The 20,219-nt window shown below is 46.0% G+C and overlaps 1 protein-coding gene across 8 annotated transcripts; it reads left to right on the top strand.

Annotated features, from left to right (window-relative positions):
* The first annotated feature begins 244 nt into the window (after window positions 1–244).
* On the top strand, window positions 245–20,219 carry KIAA0040. Of its 8 annotated transcripts, none has more exons than XM_083621682.1 (4): window positions 269–398; window positions 16,814–16,934; window positions 18,061–19,042; window positions 19,159–20,219. In XM_083621682.1, exon 3 carries the CDS (start codon window positions 18,169–18,171, stop codon window positions 18,472–18,474), a length of 306 nt encoding a protein of 101 aa, XP_083477808.1. In that variant the 5' UTR covers window positions 269–398; window positions 16,814–16,934; window positions 18,061–18,168; the 3' UTR covers window positions 18,475–19,042; window positions 19,159–20,219. The 8 variants fall into 8 exon arrangements, with proteins under 8 accessions (XP_083477809.1, XP_083477808.1, XP_083477805.1 ...); XM_083621679.1 differs by adding an exon at window positions 14,475–14,670 and having other exon boundaries at window positions 287–398; window positions 18,061–20,219; XM_083621678.1 differs by adding an exon at window positions 14,475–14,670 and having other exon boundaries at window positions 302–402; window positions 18,061–20,219.

The raw sequence follows: 20,219 nt of genomic DNA, 5'->3' as shown, positions 1-20,219 counted from the left end.
TTAAATTTCTTCCAATCTTCTTCCACCGACTCTTCTCCCTGGTCTCGGATTCTGCCGAAAGTTCCTGGACCAAAAAGCAACACGCTTTCCGACCAGGGGACGCCCAGCAATCCACGGCGAAGGTGGCAGGATCTGGGCTCCCGACGACCGCCTGCCCGGCATCTCCCCGGCCTGTTTGGGCAGCGCGTCGGGGGCCGAAGGGAGGGGAAAGCGCGAGAGAAAGCGGCGCTCCCGCCCAGGTGCAGCCGAGGAGGCGCGGGGCGGGGAGAGCGAGGGAGGCTGACAGCCGGCGGGAAGGAAGAGGCAGGCACGGCGCCCTCCGGCCGGGCGGCTTCTTGTTTTGCTTTCGTCGGCAGCTCGGAAACTTCTGGGCCGCCCGGTGGATGGAGGAGCAGCCGGTAAGTTGGAGCGGCCGCGCTGCTTTTATTCCCTGCCCTCCAGAACCCAGCTCGACCCGGACTCGGGTCCGCCCAAGCGGCCAAACAACCTTGGCCCCTTCTGCCCACCCCGCCGTCCAGCCTCGCATCCCTTTCCCCGCCGTTTTGGCGCTCCCGGCCCGCCCTTGGAGACGCGTCGCCTGGCGCAAAGTGGGGCTTGGCGCGCCCAAGTAAATGCGCCTTGCGAGACCCGGACGGGGAGCCAAAGACTCGGGACCAGCCGGAGCTGGTGTCAAGCCTGCCATCGGTTCGGGGTCCGGGTCTCGCCTGCTCCCTCCCTCCCCAAGGAGATCCCGATTCCCGGAAGCTCCGGGCGCGCTCAGCGGTTCGGCGGTTCCCCAGCCCCGACCTGGGAGGCTCCAGAGCGGCCGCCGCGTTTGACGGACAACGGAGCCGGGGCAGACAAAAGAGCCCTTCTCCGGACTTGGCTGCCGCAAGAGGGGGTGGAGGTGGCTTGAAGACGGGATCGGAAAACTCCTGGCTTCATCCTTCCACCCGCAACTATTAGCCACGCGGAAGGCGCGTGTTGCGAGGCGGCGCGCCCCGGAGGAGGGAGGCTGGGTCCTTCATCTCCGCCCCTGGGCTTCTGCCTAGTTTTGATCTAGACCTGGGCGAGACCACACTTCAAGAAATATTGAGAAGAGCTCGAGACTCGTCCAGGGAGGGAAGGTAGGAAGGACTCTCCGGATTATATTCCTTGTGGGGGAGAAAATTGGGTGCACAAGACAAAACGACGTGCCCAAGTCTGCTTAGCCAGGCAGTGCCAGCCCCACAAACAACTGGTAAGAGTCGCCCAGTTCTCTTGCTGGAGCCCTGAGACAATGTGGAATCTGTTCAGCTGGGAGACTGTAGTATCACTGCTAGAGTGAGAACAGCGCTTTTTTGAAAAAGAAAAGTGTTTTGCTGGGCATCATTTGGGGGAAGTGGGACTCGTAGTGCTATAGGGCAGGCAGGATTACTGTACATATGTCCTGTGAGGCTGTTTTAACACAGAGATGTAAACTGAAAGTAACCCAGATTTATTTATTTTTAAAAAAAAAAACCACCACCATATTTTACCTGTAAGCATATACAGTGGTACCTCAGGTTAAGTACTTAATTCGTTCCAGAGGTCCGTTCTTAACCTGAAACTGTTCTTAACCTGAGGCACCACTTTAATGGGGCCTCCTGCTGCCGCCGCGCCGCCGGAGCACGATTTCTGTTCTCACCCTGAAGCAAAGTTCTTAACCCGAGGTACTATTTCTGAGTTAGCGGAGTTTGTAACCTGAAGCTTATGTAACCCGAGGTACCACTGTATAATGAGAAAGAGGTTATGTGCCTTGTTCTCTCCCACGATAAGAAGGTGGCCACAGGCTTTAATGCCGGGGGTTTCAAATAGTGAGCATGATGGCCCAGAATTTTTCACAAGGGAAAATGTTGTTGTGGAAGGCGGGTGATGCTCTTGCTGTGATGTGTTCGTAAAACGAAAAGGACCAGACTTCACTAGCAGCTGAGCAATTGTGAATGGGGTGGAAAAAAGAAAAGGGAAAGGGAAAAAATGTGAATGGGATGGAGATCCCTGGGATGGGGGTCATTCTGGTTTGCTGATGCTGAGTGTGTGACCTGGCATAGGTGGAGTTAATGGCAAGTTTGCCAAAGTCCATATAGAACAAGGGTAGGCAACATGGTGCCCTCCTCAGGCTGTGGACGCCGTCCCTATCAACCTCAGCAAGCACAACCAAGGATCAGGGATGATGGAAGTTGTAGTCCATAGGGAGTGCCCCGTGTTGGTTACCCCAGACCTACACTAAAAACGACACATAGAATTCCACACTGCTTTTCCACCGCTGGTGCCCAGATAGGTTATTCATCCCCAACATGCCCAAAACTTGCATACCTCCGTATTCGCTCACACTTTGGCACAGGAACAGTGCAAGAAATGAAGAAACGCATGACTTAACCATAGGGATGGGCGACTGGAAGTCACAGGGGCCAAGTCTGGATCCCAGAGGTTGTCTCTTTTATTACTCACCTGCAGTCTATAGGCACATTAGGCCAATTTCTCCCAAGCTGAGACACAAGCCAGAGGCTCTTTAACCCCTCCCTATCCAGTGTGAACAGCAATGGAGGCCAGTTTGGCAGAGCTTCCCTTACTGGGCACCTGTCGTTCAGCTAAGGTGCAGTGAATGATATTGAGCAACTGGCAGCCAAGGTGCATGTGAGTGCCACAAGGAATCTGTGGCTTCCTCTTCGGATATCTATTCTGAAATCGGAAGCAGGTCTGATTTTGGTTGGGGCAGCCACCTTTTCCCTTGCATAAATTTCCTGATGGAAATAGTAAAGGTAAAGGTACCCCTGCCCGTACGGGCCAGTCTTGCCAGACTCTAGGGTTGTGCGCTCATCTCACTCTATAGGCCGGGAGCCAGCGCTGTCCGCAGACACTTCCGGGTCACGTGGCCAGCGTGACAAGCTGCATCTGGCGAGCCAGCGCAGCACACAGAACGCCGTTTACCTTCCCGCTGGTAAGCGGTCCCTATTTATCTACTTGCACCCAGGGGTGCTTTCGAACTGCTAGGTTGGCAGGCGCTGGGACCGAACGACGGGAGCACACCCCGCCGCGGGGATTCGAACCGCCGACCATGCAATCGGCAAGTCCTAGGCGCTGAGGTTTTACCCACAGCGCCACCCGCGTCCCTATGGAAATAGTATCATCCTGCAGCTATCCATTTGCGAACTTCTGAAGTTGCTAGTAGCTTCAGTAGAGGGGGAAATACAGACAAGATGCAGGTGCCCTATACCCACTGGTGGAGCTAAGAACAGCTTCATGAAGGGGCAGGTGTTTGATTGGGGCAGGTAGAGGAGGTGCACTACCTCCAAGCAATTCAGGAACTTGCAGGTGCAACACTGGGAGTTGCAGTCATGGATAACATACGTCCTGTGTAGTTTGGCCCTGAGGTGCTTCAAGAAAGGGTGCTTTTCACACTAAGAGGGGAGGGGGCTAAAAGGTCCCTTGCCTTTGTTTTGCCCTTGTCAGACAATATTGTTGGCTCTTCAGCTCTTGCTCTGGGGTAGGGGGTGATCGTTGTGACTAGCCTGGGCCCCCTGGAACACTTGTGGTGGGTTCCAGATTTATATGTACAGGGAGGGGGGAAAGTATTTGATCCCCTGCCAGATTTGCCCATTTGCCCTCTGACAAAGAAATGACCAGTCCAGTCCATAATTGTAATGGTAGGTTTATTGTAGCTGTGAGAGACAGAATAACAACAGGAAAACCCCCAGAAACCCAGAAGACAAAAGTCAGAGATTAATGTGCATTATAATGAGTGAAATAAGTATTTGATCCCTTTGCAAAAGATGACTTAGTACACATCTCAGGAGGTATTTTGTCCCTCTCCTCTTTGCAGATCCTCTCCAAGTCAGTTAGATTTCAAGGCTGATGTGTAGCTACTTGAACCTTCAGCTCCCTCCACAGTTTTTCGATGGGATTAGGGTCTGGAGACTGGCTAGGCCACTCCAGGACCTTAATGTGCTTCTTCTTGAGCCACTCCTTTGTTGCCTTGGCTGTGTGTTTTGGGTCATTGTCATGCTGGAATACCCATCCTCGACTCATTTTCATAGAATCATAGAATCATAGAGTTGGAAGAGACCACAAGGGCCATCAAGTCCAACCCCCTGCCAAGCAGGAAACACCATCAGAGCACTCCTGACATATGGTTGTCAAGCCTCTGCTTAAAGACCTCCAAAGAAGGAGACTCCACCACACTCCTTGGCAGCAAATTCCACTGTCGAACAGCTATTACTGTCAGGAAGTTCTTCCTAATGTTTAGGTGGAATCTTCTTTCTTGTAGTTTGGATCCATTGCTCCGTGTCCGCTTCTCTGGAGCAGCAGAAAACAACCTTTCTCCCTCCTCTATGTGACATCCTTTTATATATTTGAACATGGCTATCATATCACCCCTTAACCTCCTCTTCTCCAGGCTAAACATGCCCAGCTCCCTTAGCCGTTCCTCATAAGGCATCGTTTCCAGGCCTTTGACCATTTTGGTTGCCCTCCTCTGGACACGTTCCAGTTTGTCAGTGTCCTTCTTGAACTGTGGTGCCCAGAACTGGACACAGTACTCCAGGTGAGGTCTGACCAGAGCAGAATACAGTGGCACTATTACTTCCCTTGATCTAGATGCTATACTCCTATTGATGCAGCCCAGAACTGCATTGGCTTTTTTAGCTGCCGCGTCACACTGTTGGCTCATGTCAAGTTTGTGGTCAACCAAGACTCCTAGATCCTTTTCACATGTACTGCTCTCAAGCCAGGTGTCACCCATCTTGTATTTGTGCCTCTCATTTTTTTTGCCCAAGTGCAATACTTTACATTTCTCCCTGTTAAAATTCATCTTGTTTGTTTTGGCCCAGTTCTCTAATCTGTCAAGGTCGTTTTGAAGTGTGATCCTGTCCTCTGGGGTGTTAGCCACCCCTCCCAGTTTGGTGTCATCTGCAAATTTCATCAGGATGCCCTTGAGTCCATCATCCAAGTCGTTGATAAAGATGTTGAATAAGACCTGGCCCAAGACAGAACCCTGTGGCACCCCACTAGTCACTCTTCTCCAGGATGAAGAGGAACCATTGATGAGCACCCTTTGGGTTCGCTCAGTCAGCCAGTTACAAATCCATTTTCAATGCCCTGGCTGAGGGAATGAGGTGCTCACCCAAGATTTGACAATGCATGGTCCCGTCCATCGTCCCTTCGTTGCGGTGAAGGTGTCCTGTCCCCTTAGCAGAAAAACACCCCCAAAGCATAATATGTCCCCCTCCATGTTGGATGGTGGAGATGGTGTTCTTGTAGTTGTAGACAGCATTCCTCCTCCAAACGCGGCCAAAGAGCTCGATTTTGGTCTCATCTGACCACAACACTTTCACCCAGTTCTCCTCTGGGTCATTCAGATGTGCATTGGCAAACTGCAGACGGGCCTGTACATGTGCTGTCTTGAGCAAGGGGACCTTGCAGGCTCTGCAAGATCTCAGTCCTCAACAGTGTAGTGTGTTACCAACTGTTTTCATGGTGATTATGGTCTCAGCTTCCCTGAGATCATCAACAAGTTCTCAGCTGCTTCATCACTGTTCTCCTGATCATTGCAACTCCACGAGATGAGATCTTGCATGGAACCCCAGACCAAGGGAGGTTGACAGTTATTTTGTGTTTCTTCCATCTGAAAATTATTGCACCGACTATTTGTCACCTCCCCAAACTGCTTGGCAATAGTCTTGTAACCAAGTCCAGCCTTGTGCTGGTCTACAATCTTGTCCCTGACATCCTTGGACAGCTCTTTGGTCTTGGTCATGGTGGCTACTTTGGAATCTGCTGGATTGATTGCTTCTGTCGACAGGTATCTTTTGTACAGGTACTGTAATGAGCTGGGATTACAGGTAAGACCTCTCCCTTACAGCAGGTGCTTGTAATCTCAGCTCCTTACACACAGTGAAGATACCAGGTAGCCTGACATCTGGCTGGTTGATAGGGGATCAAATACTTATTTCACTCATTATAATGCACATCAATCTCTGACTTTTGTCTTCTGCGTTTCCGGGGGTTTTCCTGTTGCTATTCTGTCTCTCACAGCTACAATAAACCTACCATTACAATTACGGACTGGTCATTTCTTCGTCAGAGGGCAAACGGGCAAATTTAGCAGGGGATCAAATACTTTTCCCCCTCGCTGTATGCCTCTCTAAGCAGGAGCCCTCCTAAGGCAGAGGATGGGGGGCATCAGAAGGCCCTGCTGCGGAGGCTGAGCCAGAGGGAAAGGGGAAGGAGCCAAAAACTGGATTCTCTGAGCGGCCAAGTACTTGTCAGAGCTTCACCATGTTGTTTATGAACACTGTCACATTTCTCCCTGGAGTTTAGAACAGGGGTCAGAGCAAAGAGCTCTGCTGAAGAATGTTGTTGTCTGTCCTCAGGAATTAGAAGCATGCTTGCCAAAAAGTTGTTTTAATTTCCAAATCTTTTAAAAGGGGGCAGGGTGTACAGATCCTGGGGGTTAGTTTAGTGATTTTCTCTGGCCTCTGCACTTGCCTTTAACGCCCCCACCCCTCAGACAGTTGACTTGGGAGCAATGGTGCATTTAGAAAACCTCTCTTTTGCATGTTCCTGTGGTCACACTGGGGGAAGGCGCACCTGCTAAGGGTAGGAGGCCCAGGTGGGCAAGGCAAGCCACAGGGCCTGGCAGGATGGGTGAGGAGGGGCTGTCTCAAGAGACTTGCAGCATCCACCGAGGTGGAGTACCAAAACCCATCAGGCATGTCCAGTAAGTTTAAATGCAAATCTTGGCCACGTGAGTAGGACAAAAAGGGTCCAGCTCTCGGGGTCCTGTGCAAAAGCCAACTTTAATAGTACCACTAAGTGACTGCTCCTTAAATTCTCTGCACTGCACTGAAATTCTGCATTTCAAAGGGAGCTACATTGCCTACAAAATCCATCTTTAGTTGCATCCCTTACAGTGCAATGTTATACACGTTTAGTGAGTCCCATTGAGTTAAATGGAGCTTACTCCCAGGTAAGTGATTATAGGATTTCAGCTTAAGTCTTTATTAATTCAGTGAATTGTTGTAGGGTATTAGATGATAGGCAGAAAAGAAGGTGCCTTGAATAATGGCTGTCAAATTACCACAGTTTGTGTGTATTCTGTGAGGGACAAAAGCGAAAGCAAATTCAGTGAGCACAACACATTCTGCCTCTCAGTTTTGTTTTGTAAAATGTGTGTGTCTGTGATTCAGATTTTCATACAATTTTTTACCAAGGAAATAAAAACTAGACAAACGGATGAAAGTAAAACTCAAGGGACTCAAAGGCTGGAATTAATAGCCATGGAGGAATCGGACACTGCAGGAAACACTCATGAGCAGCTCAGATGGTTATGGGAAGGATTCTGACCAAGCCACTGTTGATGCTCAAAAAGAGCTTTTGCCTGTATCTTGGTTCACATGCAGATAAGTCAGTATCACCCCTGAGTCAGAAGAGTGATGGTTTCTCCTTAGTAGCTCTGTGGCACATTTTTCTTACCTTTCCTAGAGAATCCTTTCCACGCTGACCTGCCTATCAAGGAACCACTTACACGTGCCATGAAATCATAGCTGTCAACTTTTCCCTTTTCTTGCGAGGAATCCTATTCAGAATAAGGGAATTTCCCTTTGAAAAAGGGAAACGTTGACAGCTATGCATGAAATCCCTGCATGTTACTGGGGCTTCTGTGGCCTGTTCCACAGTTTTACCATCAGTTTGTCCTGTGAAGTAAATTCACAACTCACCTGTAGCTGCCTATTGCGGTTGGGGAAGATTATTAGCGATGGACAAGATGCCGTTCAGGGATGCTCGCCTCCCATCTTGTCAATGAGCTCTTAATAATTGTCCAAACAAGCCTAGGGTTCCCAGGAAAGCCTTCTGTCTCAATCATCCAAATGATTAGGTGAGAATCTCGGCATTTGGTTTCCTAAAAATACATTTCCTGTTCTTAATGTCTGAGAAACTAAAGAAACATGAGCATATATACAGGGATTGGAATAAAGGGGGTGGGAATAAAACCTTCTGTGATTTATATGATGAAACTGTGTGGCTTCGTCCTTCGTACTTCTGTATGCAGCCAGTTCAGATGCTGCAGTAGACTCAAGTCTGCTGCAGTAGCATCTGTGGTTAAAGTTATTAAATTTTTCTCAGTAATTTATTTTTTTTAAATGTCCAGTAGCACCTTAGAGACCAACTAAGTTTGTTTTGGGTATAAGCTTTCGTATGCATGCACACTTCTTCAGATACTTCAGAAAGCTTATACTGTACCCAGAACAAACTTTTTTTAAAAAAAAATTCCCACTGCGTCAGACCAACACAGCTACCTACCTAAATTTTTCTCAGATAAACTTTCTATTTTCTGCACTTTGACCTTGAGCATATTTACTTAGAAATGGGCCCTTTGATTTTACACTGGGCTTGCTCCCTAATGTTTAGGATTAAAGAGAATGCAATGGGAATGCTGTGTGTGTGTGTGTGTGTGTGTGCATGTGTGCGTGTGTGTGCGTGTGCCACGACTGGACCTAATGGTCAGGGGTCCCTTTACCTTTACTTCTGAGTAGACATGCATAGGATTGTATTGTCGGGAGAAGAAGCTTTTCCTAGCATGAATGTAAATGGTGGGGGAAGCTTTATCTGTCAGACTTACATTTGCCAACTGCTGGTAAAGGAACAGTGGAGAAAAAAGGCACCTCTGGAGGAGTTTTGTAAAAGAAAGTGCCTTGAGAGAGATTTTGCTTTCCACAGGGAACACACACATCTTCTTCTCCACTGACCAAACAGGTTTTGCAGGATTTTGAAAGTAAAAAAATAAAACCTACAAAACATGTTTACCGGAATCAAAAGTGTAAGAGGTGTGAGTACCAGGAGCTGCAATTCCTCTTTCAAACCATTTTCAACTCACTGGAAACATGCCTTCATGTTTTTAAGATATTCCCTCGTTATTATGGATAATTGTCAGTACAATTTTGAAAAGGAGGTAGACTTTCGTGTTTTATTTTTGCATGTACTGTGTTAAAAAGCAACAACCCTGCAAATACTATCTGTTTTCACTGAAGCCTTTAAACCTGTTGACACAGAGATTGCATGAAGACTTGCAGGTGGTTGCAAGAACTTTATCTTGCATGCAAATAAGCCAAAGAAGGGAAAGCACCAATCACAGGAAAATAAAAAATATAAATAATGAAAAGGGGAGAGAGAGAACATTCTAAATGTGCACAAAAATAAAGATTTTATTGGCCCAATGTATTTTGAACTTATTTTTTCCTGCACACTTTCTGTGCCCCATCTCCTCCCTGTTTCTCCATGTGTAGTATAATGTGACCTAGCAACTCTTGCACCATTAATCTCTAGTCATGCCTACCAACCCACAGAATGGGAGTAAAAAGTGTGAAGACTGTAGCTTTGATGTATTTCTGTGCTCTGCCACGCAGACTGGAGTTGAGTGTTAAAAGAGGAAACTCTCAGAGCATTGCACGCCCTTCGTCTTTTCCTGTAACACACCCAGCTAAAAACCATTCAGAGGGTTGCACACTGTATGGATTGATTCTCTCCCCCGCCCCCCGCCACTACCCTCAAAAAAACAAATGAAAGAGCCTTTCAGGGTTAGAAGGGGAAATAAATTGGAAACAGACTGACGAAAGCTTCCATTTGCTAGCATACATGTCTGGAGCAGGTTGGTTTGTAGAGCCATGATGCACCACACAGCCCTAAAAATCAAGGATAGCCAATGTTGTATCCTGTAGATATGTTGAATTCCAATTCCCATCAGCCCCTGGCAGTATGGCAGGAATGATGGGAATTGTAGTCCAAAGCAACTGGAGGGCACTGCATTTGCTACCCTTCTACAGATAAGTGGTAAGGAAACCTGCCCCCAAAGCGTTGACAGTTCAAACAGAAAAAGGCAAACTGGATGTTTAAAGTGATCTGTTGATTTTCTGCAACATCTTTCCCCTTACTTTCCATGCACAAGTTACAATTTGCATAAATGAATGAATGAATAAAATATGTAACTAGAACAATGGGCAATTAATTCCTCCCCCTAATCCTTTCCATCGGTAAAGTGGTCAGGGAAGGACAGTTGTTCTGAGTTATGTGCTTAAATAGGTACTCACTAAGAGTTTCAGCAAAGGTGTGATGGGTTGCTGTGCCATCAATTAACAGGTGTGCATTGTTACCCTTGGTGCTGAGAGGGGCAATCAAGTGTTGCTCATACTATGGATAATTATGGAACCCTCCCCTGCCAAATTTCTTCCAATATTTTGGGATTCTGAATTACAGTGGTACCTTGGGTTAAGAACTTAATTCGTTCTGGAGGTCCGTTCTTAACCTGAAACTGTTCTTAACCTGAAGCACCACTTTAGCTAATGGGGCCTCCTGCTGCTGCCATACTGCTGGAGCACAATTTCTGTTCTCATCCTGAAGCAAAGTTCTTAACCCGAGGTACTATTTCTGGGTTAGCAGAGTCTGTAACCTGAAGTGTCTGTAACCCGAGGTACCACTGTACTGGAATGTTTTACCAGCAGCACTGTTGACATTGCAATACACATTTGCACACTCTTGGAAAGGCAGCATAAAAAAATGAAATGGAAGATGGAGCAAGCTTGCTTTCTCCTGCTCTGGAGGGTGGGACTCGAACCAATGGCTTCAAGTTACAAGAAAGGAGATTCTGAAGAGGTGAGAGTTGTTCCGCAGTAGAACTGACTCCCTCCAAAGGTAGTGGACTCTCCTTCCTTGGAGGTTTTTAAGCTGGATGGATAGCCATCTGTGATGGATGCTTTTGTTGAGATTCCTGCATTTCAGGGGGTTGGACTAGATGACCCTTGGGGTCTCTTCCTGCTCTATGATTCTATTAAATAACTCATTTGATGGTAGGGCTTTTGGTTGGTTGGTTGGTTTGGCTTCCTCCTGCTACAATGCTAGTATACTTCAATAGAAAGAAAATGTGATAAAAATCAATATACTACTATAATTAACAACAATAATCACGAAATTAAAAGACGCCTGCTCCTTGGGAGAAAGGTGATGGCAAACCTAGACAGCATCTTAAAAAGCAGAGACATCACCTTGCCAACAAAGGTTCGGATAGTTAAAGCCATGGTTTTCCCAGTAGTGATGTATGGAAGTGAGAGCTGGAGAATAAAGAAGGCTGATCGCCGAAGAATTGATGCTTTTGAATTCTGGTGCTGGAGGAGACTCTTGAGAGTCCCATGGACTGCAAGAAGATCAAACCTCTCCATTCTGAAGGAAATCAGCCCTGAGTGCTCACTGGAAGGACAGATTGTGAAGCTGAGGCTCCAATACTCTGGCCACCTCATGAGAAGAGAAGACTCCCTGGAAAAGACCCTGATGTTGGGAAAGATGGAGGGCACAAGGAGAAGGGGACGAGATGGTTGGACAGTGTTCTCGAAGCTACCAGCATGAGTTTGACCAAACTGTGGGAGGCAGTGGAAGACAGGAGTGTCTGGCGTGCTCTGGTCCAGGGGGTCACAATGAGTCAGACACGACTAAACGACTAAACAACAACAAAATGCAAACCTTAAAGGATTAAGCATTTCTTCTGGAAGAAAAAAGTGGTGTTATTTTCTTTTCTTTTCCTGAGTACATGCAAAATCAATAATGAACATCCTGAATTTCTCCTTTCTTATTTTTTTACATCATAAATGCCAGAAGCCATACTCTTGCCTTTTCTTTTTTAGGTTGTTCAGGAGGCTGTTCTTGCTCCTCTGCTTATAACAATAACAGCCTTGTTTTCATTCAGGAGCTTTCAACTCTTTCAGACGTTCTCTTCCACCAACAGCACTCTGCTTGGGTTCACCCTTTTTGGAGGTGTAGTGGGATTGTCTCCTCTTGTCCTTCTCTTCCTCTCTTTTACAAAATAATAATTTCCTGCACACTTGGGGAGTTTTCCACCTTGTCTGATGATGATCCGACTCCACTGCCATACTAGTTGGCACAAGAAACACCATGTTTGCTATTAGAACATGTTGGCAGGATTGGTAATATAAACTGTATATGTTCGCTGGAATTCCTCACTTTCTTGTTGAGTCTGCTCTCTCTCTGTGCAAACAGTTTGATGCCAAGGAGGCTATTAAAAGCTCTTCTGCCCCTTTAGGTCTGGAATTTCATCTTGCAAGTTTCCAGTTTCTACCATCTCTTTTGAAAAATTCCCTGTGAGAATTGTGCGCCACTCCTACCTATTCTGTTTCTTTTTCCTTATCAAACATGCTGTGCCTGTACTGTTCTGCAGATCAAGAAAGAAGAGGCACGTGGTAGGGATTTCATAGAACTATGCATTTTATTCTGTTTTATTTATTGCTGCAGCAATTAGGCCAAATCTGAGCAGCATTCTGCAAATCAGACTATTTCTAGCAGAATGGAAGAGATGAAAGAATTAAAGAAGTGAACAAGGATAAAGCTCAGACACCAGACTAAGCCAGGATCTGTGTTCAACCATCACCTTTTTAAAACTATGAATTGTACCCCTCACCAGCTCTTTGCAATCTAATATTTATAGTTGATTGATATTAAAATGGGCCCTGGTGCCACGCACTGCTGTGCTTTGATAGTTAAACATTAACTGAAGGGAAATCAGAAGGAAAAGCTAACATAATTGTTCTTCATATTCTCTTGGAAGGTTTTTGAAAAATTCCCCTTCCAAGCGACAGTTGCAGTAGCTCAGCTGGTTAGACCGTGGTGCTGATAACACCAAGGTCACAGGTCCAGTCCCCAAATGGGACAATTGCACATTCCTGCACTGCAGAGGGTTGGACTAGATGACCCTCAGGTTCCCTTCCAACTCTAAAGTTCTATGATTCTCTGTCCCCTGTTGACAAGAGAAAGGGAAGCCTCGTAAACCTGAAGTAAGGGCTGGGATGCATGTGTTTGAGGGCTGACACCTTCCGATGGCGCTGAAGAGTCTATTTAGGTCAGAGGAGAAGGAGGCTGTTGTGCTTCAGGGAAAGAAGACATTAAGGAGAGAATGGGGTTCCGTTCTTGGCTATGCCTGAAACTTCCTGAGCATCCTCAGGCAAGTCGCATGGCTCTCTGCCATGTGGGGGCTTGGCAGGGTGTGATGAGGCTCCCTTTGTCCATTTAGATATTCATGCAGCTCTCTGTGACCTCAAGTAACATCAGATTACTTCCAATTGCAGAACAGGGAGATAACATCTTATAAGGCCAACCAATAAATAAATTGGGCTCTCAGCTGACGCTGATGTGGTTTCGATTAGTTTGGAGATACAGTATAATCCACCAACTAAAGCTGTTGTAAGAAGGATTGAAATAAGAAAACGTTGGCTCCAAGCAACAGAAATTTAGTTATGCCTAAATCCTGTTGCTGTCAATGGGGCATTAGCAGGGCCGGCCCAAGAATGAGGCAAGGTGAAGCAACAGCTTCAGGCAGCAGGATCCCAATGTAGATATTTGTTCTTCTCGCCCCTTCTTGTGCCTAATGTAGATCTTCAGAGTGGGGTAGGAGAACTGAAAATAACGCCAACATATTTCACATCTGGCAACAAATGTGCCCCTTGGGTTTCAGATGGTACATGGAAAGATGAGTCTAAAAATCCTAGGACACAAATTTTCACAATCCTCTATGCTGGCTCATTTACTGGAAGCAATGTACCGTATTTAGCATTAACTCTGCAAATGTGTGCTCGATTCTGACCAAACTAAGCCTTCTGATGCATATATATATATATATATATATATATATATATATATATATAATCATAATGGAGTATACACTTGCAGAGTTTATGCTAAATACAGGGCGTGAATTTTTTGTCCCGGGCTTTTAAAACTCATCTACCCATGTACTATCGGAAACCCAAGGGGTGCATTGGTTGCCAGATGTGGGGGGAATATTGAGCTCTTCTATCCAACACCATTTTGTCATTTGCCTCAGGTGCCAAAATATCTAGGTCTGGCCCATGACTAACCTGAGTCCCATTGGTGTCAACAGGGCCTAAGGGAACCAATGGCCAGAACCACTGAGCCTTGAGGGGTATAGGAGAAAATAGTAGAAAAATGATACCGGAGAAAAGTAGTATCAGAACTAAATTACTATAATCATTAAAATGAAAGTCAGTACAATTCAATATAAAGATATAATTAAGTTGCTTAACAGTCTAGACCAGTCATACAACATAATATAATTTCTTAACAGAGCTTCATAGAAGATTAGTCATACAAGCATGGATTGTTGGTGTGCATATTTCCTGTTTTCCATCAACAAAGAAGCCACACAGATCACATAACTTCAGAAATGACCAGCATTTCTTAACCCAACAGACAGGCTTAATGGGTATTCGTTTCCCCCTCAACAAAGTTCTTAAAACACTGTTGTAGTGGAAATGCAGAAGAATTGTAATTGAGGAGCTGTAGATGGCCTTGTGCAATTAAGCCTTCCAAAGCTGACTCCTGCTCCTATTCTTGGAGATGGCCCAGCTGTGGATTGATTATTTTGCAGATGTAGATCATGGGACACACACACACACTCCCAGGCCAGGTGATGGTAGCTGAGCAATTAAGCCTCACCTCTGGAGCAGATGAAAACCAGAGGGCTTGAGCCCAAGACCTTCTTGGGGTGTCAACGCTGTGAGCCCCTCCACTGAAGGCTTGGGTTGCATATATGATATGTAAATAAATCTAAACACCACAGTCTGTACTGTTTCTCATTCTGAGAAAACCAGACCCTGGGTAAGTGCCTGGAACCCCTGGAATCTCTTACTGCCTGGAGGTTAGGGTGGCATGCAACAATATTTTGGCTGAAATGATAGTAACCAATTTCTTAAATTTGCATCTATACAGATAGATTAGCATATGCACGTTTTACGCAACTATGTGTGGTCTTTTGCAGTGTTGTGTCTCCTCTTTTTCTCTTACTACTCCAAGCCTGGACTGTGCCTTCTGCATTGTGGCACAGCTTTAAGATAATAAAAGCAAGCAAGCCGAAGGCAAAGAAAGCATAGAGGAATAAAACAGACAGGCAAGTTAATCATCTTTGCAAGGAGAAGGTTTTTATTTAGCTGACACAAACAAAAGTCAGAAGCTGAATCCTATAGAGGTAATTCTGTAGCAACTTATCTTGTGGTGGTTTATCTCTGCCATAACAGTTAAGGTTTGACTGACTGCAGTTCCATCTTAAATGAGAAAACCCAAATTAAAGCTAATTTTAAAAGGGGCAAAGCACCTTTAAATTGAGAAGAGCCCCAAGCAAACTTAGCAACAGGAAAAGTTACTCTAGGCTTCAATCCTATGCATACCTACCTGGGAGTAAGCTTCATTGAACTCTGTGTAGCTTAGTTCTAAGTAGACATCTAGAAGAGTGTACCTTCAGTACGTATTGCGTCAATTAACTTTACTGGCTAAGGCTTCAGTTTCTTTAAAGTTGTATTTTAAGTTCAGTATAAAACCAGACAGTGGGTTCAGCAATGTGCTAATTTCACCAAGCTAAGCTGCCAGGGAAGTCCCACGTGGTCACATTTGACTTCTAAAGAAAACATCTAAAAATTAGGGGAAAGTTTAAAAAGGAAGTGGAGAGTCAAGAGGGTCATATCTCTCCAAAGCAGCGATTGCTTAAAACAAAAATAGTGGAAACTCAGCTTATTTACCCATTTGTGTATTGGCTGTGCTTGACTGCTTTACACCAAAACAAAGCATTGGGCTGGACATGATGCTCATGTGCCTTGTATGGTGTGGTGCATCCTGGTGTGGATGCTTCATTTTGAGAAGCTCGACACTTACTTTAGATATATTGCTCAGGTGTTGTTTCTGAATTGTTTGGCACAAGAAACATTTGCATTGTGATTTTGTCTATGTTCATCCTTTTACCACCTTATCTATCTTAGACTAGCCTTCCACGAGGGTATTGTTGTGTGGGCAGTCTTGCCGTAGTGCAAACGTGCATGTATTTACATACATACTGCTGGAATCAGATAGGGAAAGCCTGTGCCTAATAAAGGATTATATTAAAAAATACTTGTTCAATAGGAGGATGCTAAGCACCTAGCTGCCTAATTTAAGGTTACCAGATTTTTTTCAATGAATCCAGGGACACTTTTCAACTTCAATGGATTTTGAATGGGAACTGATTTGTAAATCCGGGGACTCTTCCCCAGGAAACGGGGACGTCTGGTAACCTTAGCCTAATTCCTCCCTCCCTCATTGCTACTGCAGCCCCGGCTAATACTTCTGCTGAATAGAAGTTAGTAGGAAAGTCAGTTGCAGTTGCAGAATGAACTCTGCTAACAGTCCTTTCAGAGAGCCCTACATGTTGGCAGTGTGATCTGTGGTAGGAAGTGGGGGAGGAAACGGAAAGCCATGACACACACACCCCGCACCCAAAGCACCCACATGCCTAGTGTTTGTACTGGAGATGAGAATCAGACCTATATATTCATGGCCTATTCCATTGTAGAAATTCATTGATATGCTGTGGCTATAGCAAAAACCAGACGTGTGTTTAGAAACAGGAGCCATATGAAAAGTTGCAAAACTGCACAGGCTTTGATGATAAGAGCTGGGGCAACAGTAGCCCTGGAAGCCCAAGAGAAAGTGACTAAGGCTGAGCCAAGGGTCACAGGAAGTGCAAATAAAATACCAAAGAGATTTTGCCCCCTTGACATCCTCTGATGACATCTGCTGGCGCTCCTGCTGCTGTTTTTCCCTAGGGCTGTTCCTCACAGCATTGCCAGGCTCTGTGTGGTCCATGATAGCCTTCAACAGCAAGTCAGAACCAGTCTGGGAAGGTGGGAGTGCAGATGTATATAATTTGAACACTGAGCTTTTTGACGAAGCACCCATTGTGGATTTTGCTTAAATGTACAATCTTCTCTCCTAGATCAAACTTGGTTCTGTATGTTCACTGCAGAAGACACCTGTGCACTGCACTGATTGGCTTGGAAACCTCTGTTGGCACCCCTCCTTCACCCCTCCACCCCTCCCTGAAGCAATTTCTCAAGGTATTTGGATTTTATACTGCCTTTTAAAGGGAAAGGGAAAGAGAAAAAGAGAGAGGCCCAAATACACATGTAACTGAAAAAAGTCCATTCAGCCCTTTGAAAACAAAACAAGTCACACTGCCTGCCTGAATCAGGAGTTGATTCATCAGTTTGATTCATGGTGAATTTGAAAGGGGTGAGAAGCTAGTTTCAAAATGGGGGGGGGTTGACTACAGTTATACCTACATGTGGTAAATCGCCACCCCCATTTTGTGGCATCATTCACAGACTATTATTTTTATGTTTTACATTTTATTTTCTTCTGCAATGTTTTATTTAACATTTTAATGTAAGCTCTAAACGGCTTTGTTATTCCTCCCCCCTAAAAATATAAAGCAGTATAGAACTGGAATGAACAATAAAATAATAATGAAAAGCAGGTGGCATTTCACCTTTTGTGAGAGGAGGTGAAACTTGCCAGTACTCCTGCTGCTTCCAAATGCCTTTTTTTAAATGTCACATCACAAGAGCTGTTGTGATATTGTTGGGACATTGACAGTGGGGCATAGCTGTCTCCAATGGCAGTTGCCATTTTCCCACCCCAGCTGTTGCTTGGACAATAGCATAGTGCCATTCCAGATTATTTGGGGGGGGACTCCCCTCACCTCCCCCCCAGCTCCTGAAATTTGGCTCCTACTTTTGAACAGCAAAAGGAAAGGGGAAGGGAGTGTCATCCCTCCAGTTTAGGCCAGGCTTTTGCCAGTTCCAAAGTTGAGCCCCAGCACTAGCTTATACAAATCTTGAGTTACTGGCCTGCACAATATGCCTGCTTTAAACGTTTGCCTCCCACCCAGATGTCATTCAGCTACAGCTCCCACCCTCCCTAGTTATGGGTCAAGGGTTAGTGGGAGCCCAACATCTGAAGGCTCCACTGGGTGATCTTGAGTCAGTGACTTGTCTCCCAGCCAACCTACCTCACAGGGTTGTTGCGAGAATAAATGGAAGTGGGAGAGCCATATATGCCACCTTGACTCTTTTAAAGCTGTGGAGTGTCATAATAGCCTTACCAAGCAGAGGTCTTTGGCTAATATCTGAAGGGGATACCCGATGGCAGCCTTGCTTTACCTTTCATTTCCCACCTGTGCAGGGGCTGGTGAGAGGAATATGCACACAAGACCCATGTGCTCTGGGCAGCAGACGGAGACCCAGCAGGGGAGGGGAGTGGTCTAACATTCCACCCGCCCTTCCTCCAGCCATGGAGCAGATCAGTCAGTTTTTCCACTCGATCTGGACTTTCATCCTCTCCAAACACCAGGAGGGGGTCTACAACACCGTCTGCCTGGCTGTGCTTCTGGGGCTCCCCACCCTGGTGCTCCTGGTCGGCATCTTTGTCTGTTGCCACTGCTGTTTCTGTGGCGGTCGGAGGAAGGACAGCAGTAGCTACAGCACGAGTGAGAAGAGAAGAAAGAAGATGAGGAGGAGAAAGAAGGAAGAGGATCTGTGGATTTCTGCACAGCCCAAAGCGCTCATGCTGGAAAAGAGGCCATCGCTGCTGGCCTAGAGAAAGGGAGGGATGGACAGGAGCTTGTGTGTGTTCACACACACACACACACACACGCCTTCTGTTAAATGTCTCACATTGCACTTGGGGCCACATAGCCTAAGACTGAGGACAAATCATGCTGGGTCCCTCCCCTTTAAGCACTGACCTTCAGCTGTTTCCTCCCTTTTCCTTTTTATAAAGGTGTTTGGATTGAAGAAGCTATCTTGGCCCATCACCTGGGGAGTCTTCAGTTGGGCACACATTTACATGCACACTGATGATGACAAACAGGCGGCGTGAGCTAACAGCCATGCCAGCAGACATACTAGTCCAACGTGTACATAACGACTTGCTTGAACAGACTTGCCAGCTTTTTGCAGTTAAGGAACAGGTATCTGTGACTCTTAAACAAGCCTTGGACTGGCACTAGCAAACTATGCCCTGACAAACTACCACATGTACTTACAAACCAGCGCTGTCACCATATGCATACCCACAGGGACAGAGGACTTCTTCGAAAGGTTTTATATGGGCACTGGCCTAGATGGCTTTAAGAGGGGATTAGTGGAGCGGGACAAGGCCGTCAGTGGCTTTCACCCTCAGTTTCTCAAATTGGGTCCCCACTGTTGTTGCACTACAACTTCCATCATCCCTAGCCAGCAGGGCCAGTGGTCAGAGATAATAGTTGTAGTCCAACAACAGTGGGGACCCAGGTTTGAGAAACAGTGGCCTAAGGGATCCTCTAAGTTTCGAGGGAGTGTAAGTCTTTGTACCACACACCGGGAAACAAATAACGAGAGAAGGCAGCAACCTTAACACCCTACCTGTGGGCTTCCTGGTAGCACCTTGCTTCTTCACTATTGGAAACGGATGTGGAATTACATGCACCTTCGCCCTGACCAATGACAAGAGTCCCCTAACCCTGATGCCAGATTTCACAAATCCACCACAATATCTGCCCAAAAGGCTATAATTAGGGCTTTGTGTACTCCCTATTGTTGCCACAGAATTCCATATAACCAAGAATCTCAACTCTTCAACGGGTTCTAGGTTTCTAGCCCGCAGTCTCACGAGTCTGGTTAAATCTTGGGGAGGGGGCCTTGAGCAGGATTTCTAGGCAGTGAGGTTCAGCGCCTCCGTCCCTCCCTTTTTCTTTTTTTCTTCCTCAGCTATAGAAGTGGTGTCTCCATTTCCGTCTTCATCCCAAAGCTTTCTTTCCTCTCTGATCCTGGACAGAGTTTTTTCCCAGGTTCCACACAGCAGATCAAAGCCTCCCTCAAGCCCATATCTAACTCCCTGGAGTTACTGACTGTTCGCCCTGTGTGTACTTACCTAGAAGCAAGCCCCTTTGATACGGTGGGACTTGCTTCTGTGTAAACGTGAATGGGGTAGAGCTATGAGACTTGTTTCTATGAGGGCCTCATACCCATCAGCATATCTGGGAATTTGGGAGAAATTTCAACTTGGATCAAGATTTCAGGTCGTCTGTAGATGGAATGCTAATGAAATTCCCTGACAAGGCAATTGCTGGTATATTTTTAGATACTCCTAGGAAGTCCACCTGCTGATCTGCCCTAGGCTTAGGCAGTGGTGCAACTAACTGCCTTTCTTTCATCAATACTTGTCCTGTGCCTTGTTTTTGTATATGCATTCTGAGATTGCCCTTATATTGCACACTTTATGCACACATGCAAAACAAAAAACAAAAAAAGCACCCAACCCAACAAGCCTTTTATTTAAAAAATAAATTTATTTAAATGAAA

The sequence above is a fragment of the Podarcis filfolensis genome (assembly GCF_964270895.1).
Source record: "Podarcis filfolensis genome assembly, chromosome: 6".
NCBI lineage: Eukaryota > Metazoa > Chordata > Lepidosauria > Squamata > Lacertidae > Podarcis > Podarcis filfolensis.
This window is presented reverse-complemented; position numbering and strand designations above follow the sequence as displayed.

Excerpts from the sequence above, each read along its gene's own strand:
- KIAA0040 (XM_083621683.1), top strand. The coding sequence starts at position 18,169 with ATGGAGCAGATCAGTCAGTTTTTCCACTCGATCTGGACTTTCATCCTC.